General features: G+C 42.2%; 2 protein-coding genes across 2 annotated transcripts; one reads left to right on the top strand and one right to left on the bottom strand.

Annotated features, from left to right (window-relative positions):
• Positions 1–353: 353 nt before the first annotated feature.
• On the bottom strand, positions 354–11,177 carry cfap70 (cilia and flagella associated protein 70). The gene is made up of 26 exons (XM_030789703.1): positions 11,106–11,177; positions 10,711–10,894; positions 10,518–10,616; positions 10,333–10,418; positions 10,021–10,200; positions 9,728–9,904; positions 9,484–9,578; positions 9,195–9,297; positions 8,911–9,045; positions 8,354–8,512; positions 7,558–7,620; positions 7,372–7,463; positions 7,142–7,202; positions 6,624–6,818; positions 6,375–6,506; positions 4,943–5,068; positions 4,626–4,759; positions 3,695–3,810; positions 3,102–3,287; positions 2,760–2,941; positions 2,402–2,554; positions 2,108–2,269; positions 1,901–1,990; positions 721–822; positions 566–613; positions 354–434 (listed from the first exon to the last, which is right to left on the bottom strand). Exons 1-26 carry the CDS (start codon positions 11,175–11,177, stop codon positions 354–356), a joined length of 3,213 nt encoding a protein of 1,070 aa, XP_030645563.1.
• Positions 11,178–21,130: 9,953 nt separating this feature from the next.
• Positions 21,131–21,517, top strand: LOC115826016 (transmembrane protein 100). The gene has a single exon (XM_030789702.1). The coding sequence runs from the start codon at positions 21,131–21,133 to the stop codon at positions 21,515–21,517; it is 387 nt and encodes a 128-aa protein (XP_030645562.1).
• Positions 21,518–22,114: the final 597 nt, after the last annotated feature.

Raw genomic sequence — 22,114 nt, 5'->3', positions numbered from 1 at the left:
CTTCATGGTAGCATAAGGTTAAATGTCCACAGATAAGTGATAATAATAAAAACATCAAAACAGAGTGCACCGATTATATAGTACACCTGCTCAGCAATGCAATAAAACACAGTTTTTATTTGGTTTTCATTCTGGTTTTATTTTTTGCCTTTTAGTCACTGAGAGAAATATATAAAATCCAGCAGAAAGTTTTAACAGCAGGGTCTTCTTGTGGATGGATAAATCTTATGTCACAAATTACATATTAGTTTAACCATGTAGTTTTTTCCGAGTGTCCACAGCAGCTTTTAAGCACAAAATCTTGTTTAAAAAACAAAAAAGCTTAAGAACAGCCTGCTGAACAATGCATATTATCAGAAACAAGGATTGCCAAACCCAACATGAATCTGCAGCTCCTTGATCTCCTGTAAAAGGGACTCGTTTTTTAAGTTCAGCTGCGGAGACAAAGAGAAACGAAGGAATTTTCTTATGCGTCAGATATATATCGTGCACAGGTACTAAATGTTTTGCTGTATGAATGCAAAAAAATCTGTATGTATAACATGGACATTAATAAAGGACCAACCTTAATGGCATACTTATAGGACTGTTCTGCTTCAAGCTTTCTGCTTGTCTGAAAAGGAGACACACAGTAAAGTTCACTTTGGGTCTAGGGGGTATAAGTTTTCACACCATGATACTAAATTCTGTGATCCATCACACTCTCGATTTGATGTTTACCTGTAAACAAACCAGTGACAGGTAGGCCCAGACATCTGGATTTCCATTATTTAGGGTGTTGGCCTCCGTCAGAGCAACCTCTGCTTCGGTCATGTCCCCGAGCTGATTCCGTGAGACATGAGAAAACATATATATGGAGCCACCATAGAGGGAGTCAAACACGGACACAGGGTGCAACATGTCAAAATAATTAGACGTCACCCGGACGTCAAGCATGAAAACATGTGGGTGTATCGTTAGACAGATTCTAATTTCAAACGCACGCTGAGATTTATGGTCACAGACTTTCATCACAAGTTACAGTAGATCAAGTTATCATTCCAGACTTATATACTTCCAGACAGGAATCCAGTTATGTCTGGGCTCCTTGTATCAAATGTCCGTCATTAAATCTTTTCCATCGGCTGCAAAGAATGAAATCAAGCCAGCGGTGTAAAAAGTCCCTGCATGCAACATTTGGTTATGAAGGCAACATATAAAGTGGTATACATTTAATGGAACATGCTCTCTAAGACTCATTTTCATTCAAATTCAGTTTGACTGTGTCTCAAATGGCCTACTGCACCCCATCTGCTGTGCTATTTTTGACATGGATGAACACTCTGCTCTTACCCTATTACGGATGTACGTTAGAGCCCACGAGGGAAATAGATGTCGCTTCAGCGATAAATTCTCAATGTATAATCGTTTTTACACTGTAGTTTTACAGACGTCATGGTAGGTAAATCTTTTGCAACGTGTCATTAGCTGCTATAACTGAAGTATTAGAGATCTTTCTGTTCATGCCACATATGTGCATTCATTAATCTCTAGGCTACCATTCTATGACAGACAAATAATAACTCCATTCCACGTTTGCAAACATCTTCATTGCCAAACAATGACTAACACAGTCACCGGTTATCATAAATACACTTTCACCTTGAACTCCTAAATGCATAATAACAAGTAAAGATATCAAAATTCCTCTTACTAGTGATTTTCAGTGTGGTAACCACAGTATGGAGAAAGCCCTGTATAACCACTAACGGAGAAATTATATAACAAAGAACATAAGTAGAAAGCTGAGTCTTTTCAGCTATTTTAGCAATATTGTCCCTGGATACTTGTCTATGTTGTTCCCATCCATGAGAGGTGTGATATGTGAGTTTTACTGTCTGGAAGATAGGGAGATTGTTACCCGGTAGCAGGCAATCCCTAACCCCAGCCAGGTGAGGCATGAGGGGGAGCTCTTGCAGGCACGAAGGTATGTCATTTTGGCCTTTTCAAACTAGAGAGAATGTAAACAGATGACAGAAAATATTGAACATAAATGTCCATAAAATTACTTTGTTTATTTTCAGCTCAGAGAAAGAAAAAAAACCCTTGACCAGACCACACACCGTACCTGTCCTTGTTGCAGGTAGATGGAGCCCAGGCGTAGATAGATGAGGTGTGTGTCTGAGGCATCGGTCACAAAGTCAAGGGTCCGCTCATAGCACTTCTGAGCTTGACTGTGATCCTCAGTCAGGAAGTGCAAATGACCGTACGTTGCCCAGACATCAGGGTTCTACATAGTGCGAAAATATTGACTCACACAGACACCAACACTAGCTCGATTGTGTGTTAAAAAGTTTATTCACTGCCTTGTTAGTATTAGCAGAAATAGTAGATGTTTTGGGAGGGAATGGACTGACTTTACCTCAAAGCCCCCGGTGAGTGCCTGCCTCAGACTGGCCTCAGCACTGCGGTACTCCCCTTTCAGCAGCTGTAGCCGGGCCAGAGCCAGGTGATAGAAACTGCTGGGACTCCTCTCTGGACACAACAGCTCTTGAGCCAGGGCTCTTTGGGCCATCTGAAACACACACATTTACAGTTAAAACACAGTATAACTGTAGACCAATAAAAGATTAATCTAGAGCGCAATAAAATATGGTTATAAATTTTAGAGCAAAGTTATTTAAAGTCTTTTGTGCAATGTGATCCAACCATGTATTGACCATGATCCAGACAACAGTGACCTGAATACATGCTTGTGTGTTTATGCCTCCAGAGCTGACCTGTGAAGCACCGTTCTCAAGTAGGAACTGGACTGTCTCCATGTAAATACTGGTGCGGTTTCTGATGGGAGCAGTTTTGTGTGGCGCACCCGCAGGTTCGGGATCAGTTGTCTCTTTGCCTGCATCACTGTCCTGGCTGCTATGAGAACCAACCTCAGCATTCTCTGTGTTGCCCATAATAGCTACCATCAAAACAAAACAGTGAGGGCAAAAGAGCAATAATAATAAATAAAAATATTAAAAAATATATGAAAATATGAAAAAAAATATTAACTACAATTAATTATACATAGCCTGTTCAAAATGCCTAAATTCAAGAAGAACATTTTCCACTATTTATACCGATGCAGGGGTGGTCACCTGTTTCATTCTTTGTAGTCTCTGTGGTTTCCTCATTCTTCTCTTCATCTCTTCCTGACTCCGGCTGGCTGCGTGGGCTGCAGAAGACGGCTGCCCTCAGCTGCTTAGTGGCCTCCAAGAAAGCCATTTCTGCCTGGATTGATTTCTCCTGAGCCTGATAGAACAGACCTAACCAAGCACATCACAAATGAGATTCAGCCATGTTGAAATAAGATGACTAAGGGAGAGGAACTAGATTGTAATTCACATAAACAGTTGCAGTTATTCTCCTTTATCACCTTTTTCCTTAAATGACATTTCCAGTTAAACATTTTATGTTTTGGGAAATTTCAAAAAAATGTTTTGGACAGATGTTACAGAAGAATATTCTAGAAATATATTCATGTCAACTTTACTCATGGAGTTGCCAGACATCTGGGAACTGTTATGTGCAAAGTATTTCCATTTACTGTCTTCCTGAGACATTCTTAGAACATCCCAGGAATGTTGCAATACAAAATTCACACAAAATTCATAAGGACTCCATCACTGCTGACAGGTCCCTGCTATCTGGGTTAGCCTTATCCAACTTTTACCAAATAGGGTCCAGGCCACAACACTTTTCGTATCCACACAAGTGGCCCCTTCAAAAAAGGTCTCAGCATCTTCATAGCGTCCATTCATCTCTGCCAAAATCCCACACATGAGTAAGCTGCATAAAGACAGCACAAGAGCTTCATAAGAAAATGACTTTGTTTCAGGGAAATTCTTTTTATTCATTTTATGGAAAGATTATATGTTAAGTACATAGGAAACAGAGGAAAATAACATTATATCATATTTAAAAGACAGTGCTTAATGGTGACACAACACAAATAGCTCAAACCTATGCATACGTATATCATACGCATAAAGGTTCTTTTTCTAATTCATTACAGAATTTTCACATTGCATTTTAAATAAACATATGATTTATCTGTAGTCATTGCAGAATTGAGTTACTGAGTCGTCAGACAGTGGAGCAGGAGTTCATTTTAGTATCCCCACATTACAACTGCCAGGGTTAGGTGACCTATTTTATATACAACTTCATATACATTTTTTTTACACCCAACAATCAGTTCCACAGCCTAATGCAGGCTTTAAATGCCATATCATGCTTAAAACTGTCTATATTTATCTTATCAACAGACTTAATATTTCTTATGTACTATAGATATAAAGTACATATGTTGCTTTATACAGTTGAGATTTAAATGTAGTATTTGTGTAAACCCTCTGAGCATTAGAGTTGATAGATTTGGATCCTGAGGTCTTCCTCTCTCTTCTCCATAAGAGATTTGATGATAACTCAAATAACAAGTCATATATTTATGATATGAACTTAGTTCTGAGACAGGGTTGTGCACAGACAATGAGTGCGCTTTTTTATAATGTTTATAACTGCATTCTAAATATTTTATGATTGACAGAGAATACGGACAATGATTATATTTGTATCTCATAGTGTCATTTTCATTCCCAGACCTGGGTAAATGTGCTTGATAAATGGATACAGCCTGATGGAAACACTCCTCTGCTTTCAGGAAGTCTGCCACCAGCATGTGATAGGTTCCATAGTCAAACCAGTGGTCAGGATTACTGCGGTCTCGAGCCACCCGCTACAGAGAGAGAAACGGGGCAAGAGTAGAATGTAAAAGCCTTATGATTACAATCTTACCAGTATACTGCATCAAAAACACATCAGACAGCTAGGGGGTAAACACGTGCATAAACAACAGTTTATGAAAGAGGTGTGTTATACAAAGATACAGTGTGTTCTGACTCAGGTATGCGAGGAGTACCTCTTGGTAGTACTGGGCAGCCAGCTTGTGGTCCTGATTCATCTGGGCTTCCCTGGCAAAGTGCCTCAGCTGGGCACAGTCCAACAATGGCTGCGGCTGAGTCTCTTGGGCATCCACTGACAGAGTCTGTTGGAGACAAAAGAGAAGCAGACTGTGAAGTGCAGGAATTGAAAGGCTTTATTATGTGATTTTAACTTGAGGAAAATTGAATGGACACAGTTGAGAGAAAACAGGAGGAGCAGAAAAGGCTCTGTGTGTGTGTGTGTATGTGTATATGTTTGTGTTTGTGTTTGTCTGTATCTCTGTGTGTGCATTTGTGTATGTGGGTGTGTGTGGGTGTGTTTATGGAGGACTTGCCAAAAAGAGGATTTAACCGAAGCATTTGACTCAATAAATTGGAAAGCTCTCTAATTTGTTTGGGAAGGCTTCAAATGTTTCAGGTATCCACAAAATCTTAGGATAATCAACCATTTTCTCAGCCATCTCAGTGTCAGGACAGATATCATACAGGGATATGTAATACCTCATAGACCATCCACCTGATCATGCCTGTCCAATTCCCACATTAAAAACTCAAGACAGATCTCTCTAGATTCACTATCACCTCAATAGGACGCTGTAACATCTTAAGCTGCTCTTGTGCAAGAAATAAGCCGACCATCAAAACACTCCATGACCCCCTTCCTCCATGACTACTGCAACAGCGAGTCTTCATCTAAAATGCAGTTGTGCTTCCGACCCCCTGTGCGGCAATATATTTGAGGATTTCCACAAGTGCATGAGGCTAATCCTCAATATCAAATAGGACGAGTGAACAACACATTCCAGTGCCCCTCTGGAAGCAAATACTACCAGCACAGAGATCATGCAAATAAGGTATTAACCAAGGAAAGCCAGAGGAAAAGAAACTCATTGAATGCCATTCTTAAGAGACATGCTATTAATACCCTTGACTTAAAGGACAGGCCAACAGACCAAAAAACTTGCAAACACCAAGTGTCCTGAGGCACAGATCAATTTTAAGGACATCAGTGCATTACTGAACCTGCCGTGGGTTTACAGCAGAAGAGAGGGCACACCAACCCTGAAGCACCCTGCTAAGTTATATAATCTACCCCCACTGCAGCAAAACCATTGGCTTCCAACATTGGATTGTTCAGTTATAAACAAATGCACAAAGCCTGATGGATTTGATCCTTCGAGAATGAGCGCCTGCCAAAGATGAGGAGGTTGGTGATACTTAACAGAAACTGACCTTCCTGATGACATCAGTTATGCAGTTTCTACCAAAAAAGTTAAGGTTAGAATTAGAGTAGAAGATTGTTCTCTGGAACACCATAAATGGGCAACTTCTGTCAGGAACAAATATCCTCAGAACAGAGGCCAAGTCAATGATTGAATCTATGAAGGGCCATGTACGTGTGTTTCTTACCTTATTGAGAGTCACATGCATCTGGTCCACCAGGAAAACGTAGAGCTGGCTGAGAAAGGCTTGGAGCTGTGCAGGGTCAGTAAAGGCCTCTGTCCGCAGCATCTTCTCACGAACGATCCGCACCACCGAGTACTGCTCATGATCACAAACACCCCAAAGAGAAAGACGGAAAAAAGCCCATGAATGTACGCGTACCTGTTACCATTGTTGGAAGGTAAATTTTCTAGGTGTATAAAAAACTAAACTCACTTTTAATTGCTCTTTGAATGCAAAGTACTTCCCAGAGTAGTTGAGCTCGCCAAGGATCTGTCTCTTGCACTGTTCCTGAGCGGAGGGGTCTAAGAGTTTCGCCCCCAGTGCAAAAGCCGCACCAAACAGCTGCTGGTACTGATCCAGGATCTGGGTTACTACATTGGCTACCTGAGCCTGGTACTCCTGCACAGCCTGAGAACATGGCCAAGATCATGAATGAAAAATTACATGATCTGATTACACATGTCAATCAACTATACTTGCTAGTGCAGTATGCTGATCAAACAGCTTAAAAAATCCAGTATTTACCCACAAGATGGCAACACCAAATAAATGCAAAATTTTGCACACAGATAACTTATGATACAATGGACTGCATTACATCAACATTTAATTTTGTTAAATATTAACATGATGCACGTATGAAAAAAATGGTTTTGGTCACTGGTTTTACATGGGCTAGAAGACTGGACCATAATTATTTATGTGTTTCTATGTGTGCACTTTGTATTTACTCTGTCTGCTCCTGCTGGTCGACGGGGGAGTGGAGGTCTAGGAGGGATCAGCTCCATTACTCTGCGACACACACAAATCAAAGGCATATTCAACGTTCATTAATAGAGTGAAGTCTTTAATCAACATGTGTCCTGTATCTTAGCTCATTACCAAGACATCCACAAAGTCATAAAGAATCTAAAACAGTTGAGAATTTCATTAACATTTTTAAAAACATCTTCCTAGTTACCGTTTTGCAAGTTCCTCTGGTGGTCTCTTTGGAACCAATGGTTTTTCCAAGGCAATTTCAATGATAATGTATGATTTTGAATCTGCATACATCTGTCAAACACAGACCATTCCTTATTATCACAAGAGATAAGGCTGACAACTTTAATATTAAAAAAATGAAATGGATAAAGCAAAAATAACTGACCTGTCCTTCCACATTTACTTGAGGTTCTACCTCAGTCACACTATCAGCTTGGGCAGGCTTCCCCTGTGTACAAGGCTGTAAACAGATATCATTTTGCATCAGCAGATATCAGTTTACACTTTCCTATTATCTTCTCTTCACACAATGATAAACTCATAGCCCAAGACCCAAGCGACATAAAAAAGGCTGTCTTTTTTATGCCAGCAGAGTATTTTAAAGACACTGCTCAGATATTGTGTGTAAATGCAGATTTGCAGCATACTGTCAGTTGGACCACAAGAACGCGTAATTTTGTGAGTATGCTTAAACTACCATCCATGTCTGTGCCTGTGAATGCACGTGTATCTCTTGTGAGTATGTATTCTGTGTGGGGTGGTTGTTTGTCTGGCAGATGCAGTGTCAGATGCTCAGTTACTGAGGTGTCTCTGTGTTCTTCACCCTATTCCTTCTGCTGTGGCGTCACAGGGTGCCTGCTATGGGTGAGCTAACGAGATGATTCACTGCTCCATGATTAGACTGGCAATCTGCTGCTATTACTGCTAATCACTCTGGGAAGCATGCTTCTATGATAGATCCGGATTTAATCAGCGGGAATATCAAATACGGGGCTGAGCGGACATGGGTGAGTGGGTGGGAATGAGCATCTGCATCTACAAACAGCTAAAGCCCAAAGGATTCCAAAAACTTTCACGTGAGTTGAGCGCAAACTCACAATATGAAATCTGAACCAGATTAAAATATTTCAACAAAGCTTGACGTGGCACCACACATAACGGTTAAATTAAGAGGCAAGTACCTTTTTGGGAGATTCCTTGGCATCTTTGCCCCCTTTCTGAGCTTCAAAGACTTTACTCTGGGCTACTTTGCAGGAGCCAACAGAAGAGGGGACACGACCTCTGGTATGTGTCGCTGGCGCTCTAATGCTCTCTCGCAGACTACTGATATTCCGTTTGGCCTTTAATACACAATAATATTGACATTACCATAGTAACTCAACATTTGGAGGTCTCTCAAGAGTGATTAAGAAGGCACTGAAGTGCACTGACTCACAAAAAAAACATCACATAAAAACAAAAAAAAAAAATCCACTAAATTATACAAGACACTCAACAGAGCAGTCACAAAGGGAATGGAGGGATATGAATCATTATCTGCGCTACAGCTGAAAACTGAGTCAGAAAATGAATTGCATAATGCCAGTGTACTCTTTGCCTGTGGGTGATGCCTATATTTACATGCAATACAGGACAAAAATAAAAACAGATTCATCCAGCCAAGTGCATCCCATATATACATTTGTTCTTCAGGAAAATGGAGATCCCAAATCCCCTTAACAACACCCTTCTCTCTTACCTTGATCAGAAGGTCAGACTCGTAGAAAGGGTACAGTCGATAAGCTCCACGAATACATTTGACCCCTGGATACAACAGTGGTGCCATGTCCACATAGGCAACTCCATGAAAGGAAATCTGGGTCTCATCTTCTCCCTGATGTACAAGGACATACTCAGACAATATTTCCATCTCTTTAATAACAAGAAAAGCTTTTCTGGAACCACCACCTCACTGCTGAGGAAAACACTAAGTAGTCCTTAAAAGCTTTTTGATAGGCATGGAGTGATTGGAGCCAATCTTACTGGCTTCTCTTTGCCAGCTTTTCCTCCTTTAGCCGCTCCAGCCTGTGTCGACCTCATTATCTCTACTGGCCATAGTCTGCATTCAACAATCTTGCCTGCAAGACTGAAAAAACAAAACAAAACAGATAACACGTATTTTATAAGCAAGACAGATTGAATGTTGCACAAACAAACAGGGACAATGAGAGCAGAAACTGATCTAATAAAAGTGTTTTCATTTCTGTGAAAATATCTAATGGTACCTAGAGTGTGATAGAACCACGTGAGTATGAGATCAGTATTTTCTCACCAGGCTGCACCCCCGGCATCAATAAAGCAGCGGCGTTCAGTGTCCCAACACACTCTGAGTCTATTACACTCAGCCTCAGCTCTGAATTCCCTGTCCTAAACAAAAGAATAAAAGACACAGATCTCATTCTGAGATTTCAACACTAACCTTTGCACTAACAGTTTCTATCATTTACTATAATGCTATTTATGGACAGCTTCCTAAGCCACTGGGGATGGGAGGTTTCTGAAATGGCCTGATATACCTCAGCACTGGTGAGATCTCCATACTCCATCTCAGAGGACTCGATTATAGAGTCCGGTATGAACTGTGCTCCAGAGGCTTGGAGGGGACCAAGGGGCCACTTTTTGGGCCTGGGAAAAGGCTCCCTCTCCCCACCAACTTTCAAAACCCCATTAGAGAACATTAGGACTTGTTCTTTCTGTAAAATAATATGTTTTACATCTAGTAAATGCAAATGAGCGAAACCATAAAAATAAACACAGCCTCTAAAAACACTGATACACATGATTCATTCTCTGGCAAATGCAGACCTACCGCAGCAGTGAGAGGGACTTGTAGAGCTGCAACATAACTAGAGGGATTTCCAGAAACTTGGTTCCAGACCTCTGGAACTGAGTATGCTGTCTCCACAGTGACTTTTAACAGATTGGAGTTTGCGATCTGGATATCCGAGAGCAAAGGTTCGCAGACGCAGATGGTGACATCCAGTGTTGGCTATGCCAAAAAAGAAAGAAAGAAAGAAGGAAAGAAAGAAAGAAAATGATAGGGAGCTCTGTTCAACACGCTAATGTGCGCGCGCGCACACACGCACACACACACACACACACAAGCACACAAAATTCTTACCTTAATGCTCTCATCTTGAGAAGCAGTCTCAGCCAAGGAGCCAGAGGTAGGGTACAGCAGAAGAGAGGATGACAGACTGCACTGTCCTGCAGTTAACAGTAAAATGTGAGTCCAGAATTCATGGATGAATAAATCATGTATCCCAAGCAACAAGTGGATATTTCTAATATTTTTTTTAGTTTAACCTTGCAACAGAGGCAACAGGTCCACAACAGCTTGTCCCACAATGGCCGTCTTCTCTTCCTTTTGCTTTTTCTCCTTTGGTAGCACCTCAATCACTGTCACTTAGGGGACAGAGAAATGGACACATTTACCAAATTAAGATCTAAACAAGTGCCAAATTATAAATTATGAGTAGATGAGGAGTGAGTGACTCACACAAGACAGGTTTATGCGCCACGTCATCGAGCGTGTAAGCAAATTCTGAACATTCGAAGCTGCAGGTGAAATTATAATGTACCACCTCATCAACCAATGCATCGATTCTTTGCGACTCTCCCAGAACTGTGTCACTGAATTCGGCTCGAACGAAACTAAGGAGGGATTCTGTCTTGCTGCCTCTCTGAGAAAGAGAGAAGAACAAAATTTTCATTTCATTTTCATTTTCCATTTTCCTAGGTTTTATGCGGTAAGTTAAACGCTGCAACGTCGACCATCATCATTAGTGGGCTTTTAGTTATGTTAGCTGTATTCTAACATGTAAATTAGTTTGCTAACTGTCCAGTAGCAACCTTGCTAACTATCCAAATGTACATTGCTAACTTCCAAAATACCATGTTATTCCCACGTTGAACAGTTATCTGCACGAGAACAGATTTAAGCTCAGTTCCTTGAGAAGGATTCATTTCCAAATAAAATGTGAACGTATGGCTTTCGAAATGTTTAGCGTGTATGACAGCAGCTGGACTTCGGTAATTTTTGTTTTACGGTGATGTACATAGGACACCCACTCCTCAGCGTCTGTATGTTTCTATGGTAACATTCAACAGCGTCGCGAGACTATTATTTTTGCGTTCCCACCCTTACACGTTTTGTTTTCGTAGGGTAACCATGGATAAATTATGTTTTATATGTTTGGTAAACGGCAAAGTGTGTAACCTGGGAAAGTCTACGCCGAATAATGTAGAGTGATTTTGAAAAGCACATCTGTGCCAATCTCACTTTATCATATAAAAACATACTTTGACTGAAACGTTCAGACGAGAGGTTTTAGATTTGCACTTCCGGGCTCTCTGGCGGGTTAGTTAAGGCACTTCCCATGTTCACATGGCACAGAAAGTAAGGATACTTTTTAAACTAACCGTTACGTGTCAGAAGTGTTGGATTATTTTTTGTTTGTCTGTTTATTTTTAATCAGAATCGGGTACCCTTACAACTCTCATTGTCAGGTGCTGTGTTCGATCGCTTATTTGCTTTTTCGTTTAAGAGTATCAGTGGATTACTCCGTACCGTGGATGAAGTTGTCAAGATGTGTAAGGCTGAAGAAGTTCGTATCAACGAGAAAATCCATGAGTGCAAAGACATTCTACGCTCTATGTAAGTCAATTCGTGATGATCTTTCCACATTTTTATTATTGTCGTTGTTGTTGTTGTTTTGTTATAGATTCAAACATTGTTAGACCCAGTACTTGGAGATAGAAAAAGTATAACGTTGAGCTCCGTGCCATGTTACTAATGTCTTCATATATCTGCAGGAAGATGCTTGTGAAGGACAGTAAAGAAACAGAGGGAGAAACAAACACTATTGTCAAAAATGGTACAACATGAGTTCCTTTGCATAAGTCATGTGATCAAGATATACACAGTGACACTTACGTGAGTTTACCTGAGGCTACATTTTGGTTTACTGTTTTGTTCCCAGACCTTCTACCTCAGGAGAAACAAGAGATTGAGCTACTTGAGAAAGTGCTGGAAAAAGCACTGAGAATACGCACTGCTTCTGTCACCCAGAAAGAGTGTGGGACCTCTGGCAGAGAAGTTAAAGCAAATGCCCACTCAGCCAGGGGTGACGGCAAAGAAGGCACAGTAGTCATAAGCCACACTGTCAAAGAAGTGGGCAAAAGAAAACAGCTGAAATCTACATTACCTACTACTTCTACCATGCCTCGTCAGCATGGCAAACCAGCCGGGAGCAGCACGGCACGAGGATCTGCTCAGAAACGCCCTGCTGCGTCCAAGAAAGGTCCGTCTGTTCGTCCCCCTGTGAGAGAGAATGAGGCAAGACCAAGGCACTCCACAACACAAGCCACGGGCGCTGATACCAATCATAGGTGCCCATGTGCTGAAGACTCAAGCAAAACATTGACAACCCATGGGCCGGCTCATGAAGAATCGGTGCCCACTACACATCAGGGGCCAGAGATAAAACACTCCCTAGTTTCACCTCCCAAAGAACACTGGTAAAATGCTTTTCAACCAACTCAAACATTAGATATATTGTCAAAGGGGAGTAGTTCAGAGCTGCTGTGTCATAACAGTATACAAGAACATTTTTACCTCTTTATGTAGTACACACAAGTTGAAATACCTTTCTTCTCTTTCTTTCAGGATACCCTCCCCATTATTGCCATCATGGAGAGCCCAGAGGTCCAAACAGCGCTGGTTAGTAATTTCCTTTACCTGTAAACTTAAATGGTGGCCTACATGTGTGTCTGTTATGTATTCCCTTCTGCAAAATGGATCACCATTTGGTCTTAACACATAAAGAATCAATGGCCCTTTTATGTTTCAGTAGTTCGTTTAACGACTTTGTGTATGAAGAACCTTAATGTTGCATATAAAATGTTTCAGTTATTAAACTATGAGTCATGTATTTAATTTGAGAGTTCATTGCTGATTGGATGCTAATTGTCCATGATGATGAAATAATCCTAGTACTGCTGACTATTATGAAAATGTGTAAGAGTCAATGAATGTGTTTTTCAGGTAAAGTTCAAAATTAATGCACAGGATGATATTAACAGTCATTGTTTGCTCTCATATTCAGGTTGTGGAATAAAGTGCTGGTCGGATATGCCAAGCCAGTACCAGAGAGGAGTCACTTCAGTGAAAGGCTGCGTAGTACTGTATCCCTCAGTTAAAGGTTTCAAAGTAATACACTATACATGTTGGTAGTAGTTCACCTATTGATGACTTTTCTCTTTAATGTGTCCCTCTTCATGTCAAAGTTTCAGAATAGCATAGCAATATGATTATATGATACTGCCCAAACCAGTCACATTACCACATTGGATCAGCGTTTTACTGCAGTGTTTTCCTTGACAGCTGGTATATAATACCACTCCGTACTCAGTATCTCACAGGAGCAAGCAATGTACCCCAAACCATTTCTTTTTTTTGTGTGTGTGTGTATTTTACATACAAAAAATCCCTCATTTCCATATTTCTTAGACTTGCTTAATTTGTGTGTAACGTGGCTCTGATGTGTTTTACCATTTCCCATAAGAATGTCCACTTCAACTTTTTTTTTTTCCCTTGACCTTGTCCTCCACTTGGCTCAGTTTCCCAAAAAGTGGCCCGCTAGCTGTCCAGCTGATAACAGAAGAGAGCTGAACTCGCTCTCACAGCTGTGTCAGGACCTGTTTCACTGCTACCATGCTGAGCTGCAGGCTAATAAAGCCTACAGGCAAGACAAAGAACAAGGTACCGGCGAGAAGAAGAGGCTGGGGGAGTGAAGGGGATGATGGAAGTCAGTGAGAAATGGGCAGACAGACACAGGAGACCAATACTGCACTACAACAATTTAGAAGTTTAATATCATGTTTTCAATGTCTGGTAATTGCTTTATCTTAGTTCAAAATCAGAGAGGATTTAGTGGATTCAGGAGGGAGTAGATTGAAGTGAAACAACATATTTATGTATGGTGATTCAAAAAGGCATTTTTATTATTGTAATATTACTGTTATATGAGGAGGCATGCATTCTTAAAGAAGGATATTATAACAGAAGCCCTCAGTGGACAGCATATGAGCCAAAGAGAACAATGCAAATCGCATCCTTTTTTTTTCCCTCTCAATCTTTTGTTCATCTTTTATTCTTTTCTGTGCACAGGTACAGGAACATACTCAGAAAAGGAATATGAATCATCTTTAATGCTGGATGGTCTGGAGAGAGCGATAACAGACGTCTTGACACGTGCCAGACATTTAAAGAGAGGTTGTGCACTGTCTTGTCTACAGTCATTCAGTCTGTCCTCTCCTTGTTAGTGTTTGTCATATTCATAATGGCTCTTAATGCTTTTTCACCAACAGCAACACAATATTCATAATGATACCATTGCCTGGTAATCATGGTTACTTCTTAATTGACTTCGACAAACAATAGAGGAATGCGTTTTCAATGAGCAAAACCTTTCATCTGCATTCATTTTTGGTTTTAATTATTCCTGCACCTTCAGAGACTCAATGAGAAATCAATGTAAATTGACGAGAAGCATATCACTCTTGAGAATAATGGACCTTCACACCAGCGTCCGAATGAATACAGAAGAGAGCTATGGAGATTATTCCTTTCGACTTAACTCTGTGACACTAATCAGTTCCTGAGCTCAATAATAGATTTCATCAGTCTGTATGCTCCTGTCATTATGAGTCTTGGGTTTTGGTCATGTGCTGTAAGTGCTCCCACGGGTGTAGAAGAAGAGCTGGTCTGTCAGTGGCAGACCGTGAGGCATCAGTGTTCCTCATTCAGAGAACAAATCCCACACAGTCCCAAGAGGATCTGCAGACCTCTGTCTGGAGTTTCAACCATGTGATTTCTCGTATTCAAGATCCGTACGTGACTTACAACATGTCAGTGTTGTCCTTCTGAAGAAACACTGAAAAAATAGGTCATTCACTGGACACGTTTTGTATTAATATCGTTTTCAAAATCTCCTTGGAAACACGTAATCCAAGAATTAAAATGAAGCAGAAGGACTATTAAATGGGAGATGTTGTAGTACTTGGTTTTGCTCATGTCACTACTGGTAGAGATATTAAAGACTACCCATCCTTTCACTGTATTTTTGCTGGATCTCTGCTCATAAAGAGTTTGGTTGTTCACATTCATACTTAAATCATTTGTGTTCCTCTCAGAGTCTGAGCTGTGGGATAGCTGGAGGTCCAGAGATCTTTGTCCAGTCAGGAGGAGAGGTGACTGGGGGAACTCCGCCTGTACCTGCCTGCCTGCTCTCCTGTCCTATTCCCATGAGACTGAACTGAAGGAGCTGGATAGACTCAGACTCAGGGTGGAGCAGCTACAGCAAGAGATCTACCTGCACCAAGTAAGAGCTGTATCTCCATCTATCCCCGATAAGTAAGACCTGTAGCCCCGTAGACATGCTACCAGATGTAGAATCAGATATGACAGTTATTACTCCTAGCCTCATTCATCTGTACCAAATAAAACTCGGGCACATGCCTGTCCCAGGTAGCAATAAACCTAAGTCTACATTCATGCTGTTAATTGTCACCACTGACCTTTATGTACTTGGCAAGAATGTACTTGTATTTTTGTTCTTTTCAGAGAGACACATTTATGTACCTACACTTGTTCTGTGATTGTAAAAGAGTCATAGATTGGCATATGTGTTCTGATAGTTGTGTAGCCTGTTTTGATAGGTTGTGCTTTGCATCCCATAGGCTATGACTGAAGGTCTGATGCCCTCTCTGACCACCGCACCGTCTTTCCCTGGGCAGCCCAGTGCCGCAGGCCTGCGGGGTCTGTACTCGTTGCTCGGAGAAGGAGGAGCGCATTTCCCGACCTTGGTTCTGGATTCTGAGCCCGAGTAAGCCCGGACTGGGGAAGCAACAGTACCCCTGAAGACGTCACTTTTCAGAGAGCACTTCGGAGTGAAGAGAGATTGAGCCCCCCTCCCCGCGGACTCTGAACTATCTAGACGAGCATCGTCCAAATATTTCCATTTCTGAAGAGATTACAGAGGAGCCTTTTGTGAATTGTGTGTTTATTTTTAATGCGCTTGGGGTGCCTTTTGTCAGATGCATCATTTAAATGCCTTCCATTTTACAGATTGAAATCCTGTGAGCTGAAAAGCCGCAGCTGCTGATAAAAGCTGAATAAAACCACCAGCTGATCTTACAATGCTGCTTTGAGAAATCTCCGTATCCTCCTGCTGTTTATTACCTCATCACTCACAGAGGAATCGCTTTATCACTCAGCCGTTGGAGGGGATGTGTAGATTGATTAAAAGCTTTTATTTTCTTCAGAGAGTTACAGCTAATTTTGCCTCTAAGTCAGAAGACTTCCTTAAGAAACACTGACAGTTTTAGTGCTGTTAAGTGTTTCCGTTGATACTCTGTACATTTGTAATTTGACATTATGGCCAGCAGGGAGTGCTGTTCTCATTTGTCTCTCTGTTTTCAAGCACAATTAGTATCAAGTTACATGAAAACAGGTTAGATCAGGGACAAATGTAAGCATATCTAATGACAGTTTACCCCAAGCTTTGTCTGTGTATACAGATTGAGAGAAGGAGGAGCTAGAGTGATGTCATCCCCCTGTGAACCAGACACTGCTTTAGAGGAGCTGGATGAGTATGGGTTGGAAAATCAAAATTAAAAAAAAAAAAAAAAGCATGCCTTATGTTCTGTGGGAGTTTTGAGTTTTAAAACTCCGAGAACGAAACAAAAGGAGGTGTGTTCTAGCTGATACAGTGTCACGTATAGAGCACGTCAGGGACTTCACTGTTCACTGTGGAGATCTGCGGAGGAAGAAAGTAAATATCTAACTACTTCGTGTCACACCTAAAGGACAACCTCTTAAGTGGGCACTGATGGATTGAAGTACCGTAGGGTTGGTAAATTAGATATCTCACGTCTTTTCTGACGTACTCTCTGTCCACTCCAGGTGTGTTGTGTGTGAGTTAGAACCATTATATAACATCATTTTTAAACTCCTCTGTTTTTCTTGCGAGAAGACTCCTATTTCTCTCCAGTCTGTGCGCAAATTCATTCCAGTTGTAAAATATGTTTATTTATGTCAGGCCCATGCTGAAAGTGTGAGGGCGAGTGTGAGAGATTTGGGCTTGTGTGACTGAGTGCCTGGGTGTACAGAGAGAGCTACTTGTGTGGCAGTGCCTGCCTGCAGGCGACTCAAACTGCTCCAGACCGGGCGACAGGTGGTGATGGGTTTGCACAGTGGGCCCGTGGGTGTGCGCCCTTCGCCAGTCCCCCACCCCCTCCACGTTCACTGACTCATTTGGGAATGAATTCAATGGACAGTTTTTCTCAGCACCAGGTCTTTCAAGAAAGAAAGCAAGAAAGAAAGTGAACAAAACAACAGATGAGAGAAATCAAGGCTTTTTTTTTGTTTGTTTGTTTTAAATTGCGTGACAGATCCAATCTGCTGAGACACGCCATCCTTTTTATGTTTGTGTTTTATTTGGATTGTTCAAACTGAACGTATTGTATAGGGTGAGAATATCGGGAACATTCCTAATTATTCATAGAGAAAAACCGTACCAATGCCACGTCTAACACTACCTATGGTGAGAGGGTGGTGGTGTTGGTTCAGCTGAAACGTTTTAAATAGACCGCAGTCCCTGGCTTCTTCGTTTCACTCGTGTAGTGTAATTACTTTGTAGTCAAGTTATGGTAGGATGTTTTCATTCAGCGTTATTCTAAGGTTGCAGATTCATTTCCTTACATCATTCAGCTTCTGTCTTTTTTTATTTTTCTCTCTCATACCAGATTAAAAAGGACATCTGAGTTTCCTGACACCATTACCAGGAATTAGAGATATTTCGGTGCATGACGTATTTTAGGTGTTACACCCAATGCAGTTTTTTTCCCAAGCAATACAACGAATAAGTTCTTTATTGATCACACACACTAGGAACAGTGGGCAGTGAAATTCAACCTCTGCATTTCACCCATCCCATACACACACAAGGAGCAGTGAGCAGCCACAGTACCGCACCCAGGGAGCAGTTTGAGATTAGATGCCTTGCTCAAGGGCGCTTTAGCCGTGGATGTCAAGGGAGGGGAAAGTGCTGTTCATTCACTCCCCCACCCACATTTTTCCCTCCAGTCCAGAGGATTAAACCGGCGACCTTTCGGTCACAAGCCTGCTTCTCTAACCTTTAGGCCACGGTTGCCCCTTGCATATGGAACTCCTGGGACGTAATGGCTCATTTTCGACATCTGATTAACACGGTATGAACGCATCCTTGGAAAGTTGTTGACGTATAATACTGAGAGAGACAAAGGACAGGAAAGTGTAAGTTTCACAAAAACACAGAAAGAGAGAAGCCAATGGAGGGTGGTCTTCCTTTTTATAACAGGGCTCAATTCAACTGCTGGGTGTTGTCTCTAATTTACCCATCATGCTCTGTATCTCCCTCCCTCCCTCTCTGCCCTCCACTCCTTCCATTGCCATATCATGTCAGTACCCTACAAATATGCTTGTCAAAACAGCACAGTCTTGTTGGAAAAGATGTTGCTTTTTAAGATTAAGCCAACGCTGTGGTAAAGCCGTAGAGCCGTGGAAACCGAGCAGTGTCTCAGAGAATTTATTTACCTCCCTTTTATCACACCCCTTCTTCTTTCTCCTTTCTCTCTTTTCTTTCTTCCCCTCTCTTCTTTTCTTCGGTTTCCCACCTCCTTCTGTCCTTTCTGTCAGTCCCCCCTCCTCCTTTCTTCTCTCCCACTTCTCTCCTCTTTCCTACGCTACTGTACGTCTTGTTTTTTTTTTTTCTGGTGTAGAGTTACAGCAGCCAATGTTGAGTCATTGTGGTCATCAATTACCCTGCATTTGTGTTTATCATTTGATTTCACCCCACTCAGCCTGTCTTGCTGCCAACCTCCTCCGTCACGGAAAGCTTTCACTGTGAGACAGGGTCAGACTGGAACCACTTATCAAGGGAGGGGTTTTCGTATGAGTCAGTCTCCTCATCCTGTCTTTAATCCTCTCATTTAATGTTAATAAATGAGAAAAGAAAGTGGAAATTGAATTAATCTCTGATAATTATCAGATACTTTCAAGATAAGATAAACATATTTGCGCGATATGACAGTTAAATCAGACTTCCTGACGTGCATGCTAGGTGACTACAGTTCACAGTTCACAGTATGATTGTCTGCAAAGGTAATTAATGACACACTGAAAGACCATGTCTTTGATAGTAAGTCTAGCAAGGTTCTTAGTCTTGTAGATGATAAGACATTTATTTACTTTATCAGCCTGCCTTGGTGCTCTGCTATTTCAGAAGATGGATATTGTGATGGTGGGAGTATAGCTTATGCAGACTATTGCGTGTTTTGGAGGTTTGTTTTTTTTTTTGGTTTTTTTTCAATGGATCTTATCAGTACGTTGATCCTTCGGTCTGTGGACCAGGATTACAGCAAAGCTAAACCCTCACCCACACACTCACATACACTTAGAGAACAGATGAGACATCTGGTGGTATGATGGAACCTAAATCAAATGCACACATGTGCTCACTCAGAGCTTATCAAGCACATGCAGTATGAGATTAATTAGACAATATCAATGATTTTGTTCCACGCTGGTGTTTAATTTTGTACCTTATAGTTATGCAAACAAGTACCAATAAATCATTTATCTGATGAATCGTTTAATCAGCAATGATCGGGTTATCTATCAGTTTGACTGGGATGAAAGATTTAATGTGTGAAACATGGTCTTCGATTAAATTTTGCTCGTACAACACAATAAGACACGCACAAACACACGTACATTACCCTCAGAATGCCATCTTACAGCCTGAGCGAGTCTCACAGCAGTGAGTTATGTTTCTGAATTGATTTTCTCTCCTTTATAGAAACACGGTTCAAATCTCAGTTGGGTAAGGAGTCGATAGGATTAGACACAGTCATCCATACTGAGTCCTCTTTTTCAGGCATTTGGCAGTCTCCCTTTGTGTGTGCTGGTGCGTGGGTGGTGAGGGTGTGTGGGTGCATTAAACGTGTGTGTGTGTGCGTGTGTGTGTGTGTGTGTGTGTGTGTGTGTGTGTGAGGTCTCTGGCGTGACATGGAGGGATAGATCTCATTGTTTGGGTACTGTGAGAGCATGGGGTGCGCAGCAATGCCGTTGTGTTGAGGGGATGGACAGTCTCATTCAGAATCCCTCATGTCTGAAACAGAGGCAAGCAGCGTGTTCAGGGACTCCGCGCAATTTTCTTTCATGCTTTAAGTGACTTAGCACGATGACGTCCAGTCCCTCATGAAGAAAGATGCGGAAATAAAATACGAGGGGTTTGCAGACAGGAATTGATGTGTATGTTCCCTGCAAGATGATTTTTGTTCTCTAGCTTAGCTAGATGGAGAAATGCAGAAAGCAGGAATGGGTGGAGATTCGTGGATAAACGGCGGGGGAAGAGTTAACAGTCCCTCCCTCCTCCTTCCTGTTCTCCCTGCACTCCCCAGCCTCCTGCTCTGATACTTGACGTCACACGGGAGCCGCAGCCAGTTGGAACCTCCTATCCACCCCCCTCTCTCTGCTCCTTGGCTCCACCCCCGTCTTTGCTGCTTTATATATCAGCATTCAGCCTGGCAAGTGGAGAGATCGGTGTGCTGCTAGTGAGTGAGGAGGCAGAGCACAGTAACACAGTGAGAGAGGGAGAAAGAGAGAGATAGAGAGAGAAAAAGATACAGAGAAAATGTGAGTGGATTTCCTCCTGCTGCTGTTACATCATCCAAGTTAAATCCCTCTCAGATTCATTTTGAGTTGACATAGATCTGCTCTTCTCTCCTAGGCCGGCGCTGACTTCTGAGAAGAACAGAAGCAGCACGTCCAGCCCTCCTTGCTGGGACTAGCCCGACTGCTTCCCTGATTTAAGATGGGCTGTACCAGCGGTCACCTGGCCTGTCAGCCCCAGCCCCCGACTGCCCCCACACAGGAGTTACAGTCCCAAGATGGGGGAACCAAAACCCCTGAGGTCCTCTCATCCTTGGAACGGCTCTCCCAGGCCACAGGGGGTATGGAGAAGTCCTGGTACCGATGCATCTTCCCTTTTGGGATCATCTCCCTGGTAATTGGAGTAGCCGGAACCGGTGTAACCTACACATACAACGACCTCCCTCAGACCAAGGTGGTGTCCGTGGTCCTGCTGATCGTCGGCCTGGTTCTGGTTCTGATGGCTACAGCTTGCTGGACAGCCCATAAGAAGAAGCGCAGGAAAAAGAAAGAAGGAGGCTCCTTTAGCTCCGAGCAGTGCCCTCTGTGAGTGAAGAAAGAGAGAGAGAGAACAAAAGGAGACGCGCTGGACTTGAGGCACAGGAGGCTGCTTGTTCACTCAGGAAGCTGTAAAACCAGGAGCGCAGCTGAAACCAGATGGACAATGTGTTTGGGACGCGGCAGCGAGGAAGTTATGAAGAGCGCCGAACAAGCATGAAGGTTCACTGGAGTCACGCACGCAGTTTACCGTCACTCAGCAGGTGTCTGGTGTCAAAACAAGTTCAGAAGAGACACACACTTGCACACGCACACACACATACACACATACTGGACACTTTACACGCCCGGGCCGTAATACCAAGCTGCTGCCGTCAACACCGCTGTCAGAATGCAACATTCCTGCTGTTGGAACATGTTACTACCCAAGTGGAGAAGTGGGCCAGAGTCGGTAACCAGACACTGCGACAAAAGAGGAGTTCAAACCCCGTCAGTGTCGAACGTCATCTGGTTGTCCTGTGACATGGTAGCAATGTGTGAGCTTTTTACGCAACAGTAAAATGGAACCCTAACCCAGGGTCTGGTGGCACTTTGGCTGGCAGCTGTGAATTGGGATATGGAGAGAACGTGGACTGTACAGGCTGTGCAA

Source organism: Chanos chanos, chromosome 13 (genome assembly GCF_902362185.1).
Source record: "Chanos chanos chromosome 13, fChaCha1.1, whole genome shotgun sequence".
NCBI lineage: Eukaryota > Metazoa > Chordata > Actinopteri > Gonorynchiformes > Chanidae > Chanos > Chanos chanos.
Note: the sequence above shows the minus strand (reverse complement) of the source record. Positions and strands in the feature narration are given on the sequence as shown.

Bases quoted from the DNA above. Each gene is read 5' to 3' on its own strand.
- LOC115826016 (XM_030789702.1), top strand. From the start codon at position 21,131: ATGGGCTGTACCAGCGGTCACCTGGCCTGTCAGCCCCAGCCCCCGACT.
- cfap70 (XM_030789703.1), bottom strand. From the start codon at position 11,177: ATGAATCCTTCTCAAGGAACTGAGCTTAAATCTGTTCTCGTGCAGATA. The intron at 7,203-7,371 runs GTAACTAGGAAG...TGTGTGTCGCAG, and splicing joins CCAGAGGAACTTGCAAAACG to AGTAATGGAGCTGATCCCTC. The intron at 614-720 runs GTAAACATCAAA...TCTCCTTTTCAG, and splicing joins TGTCACTGGTTTGTTTACAG to ACAAGCAGAAAGCTTGAAGC.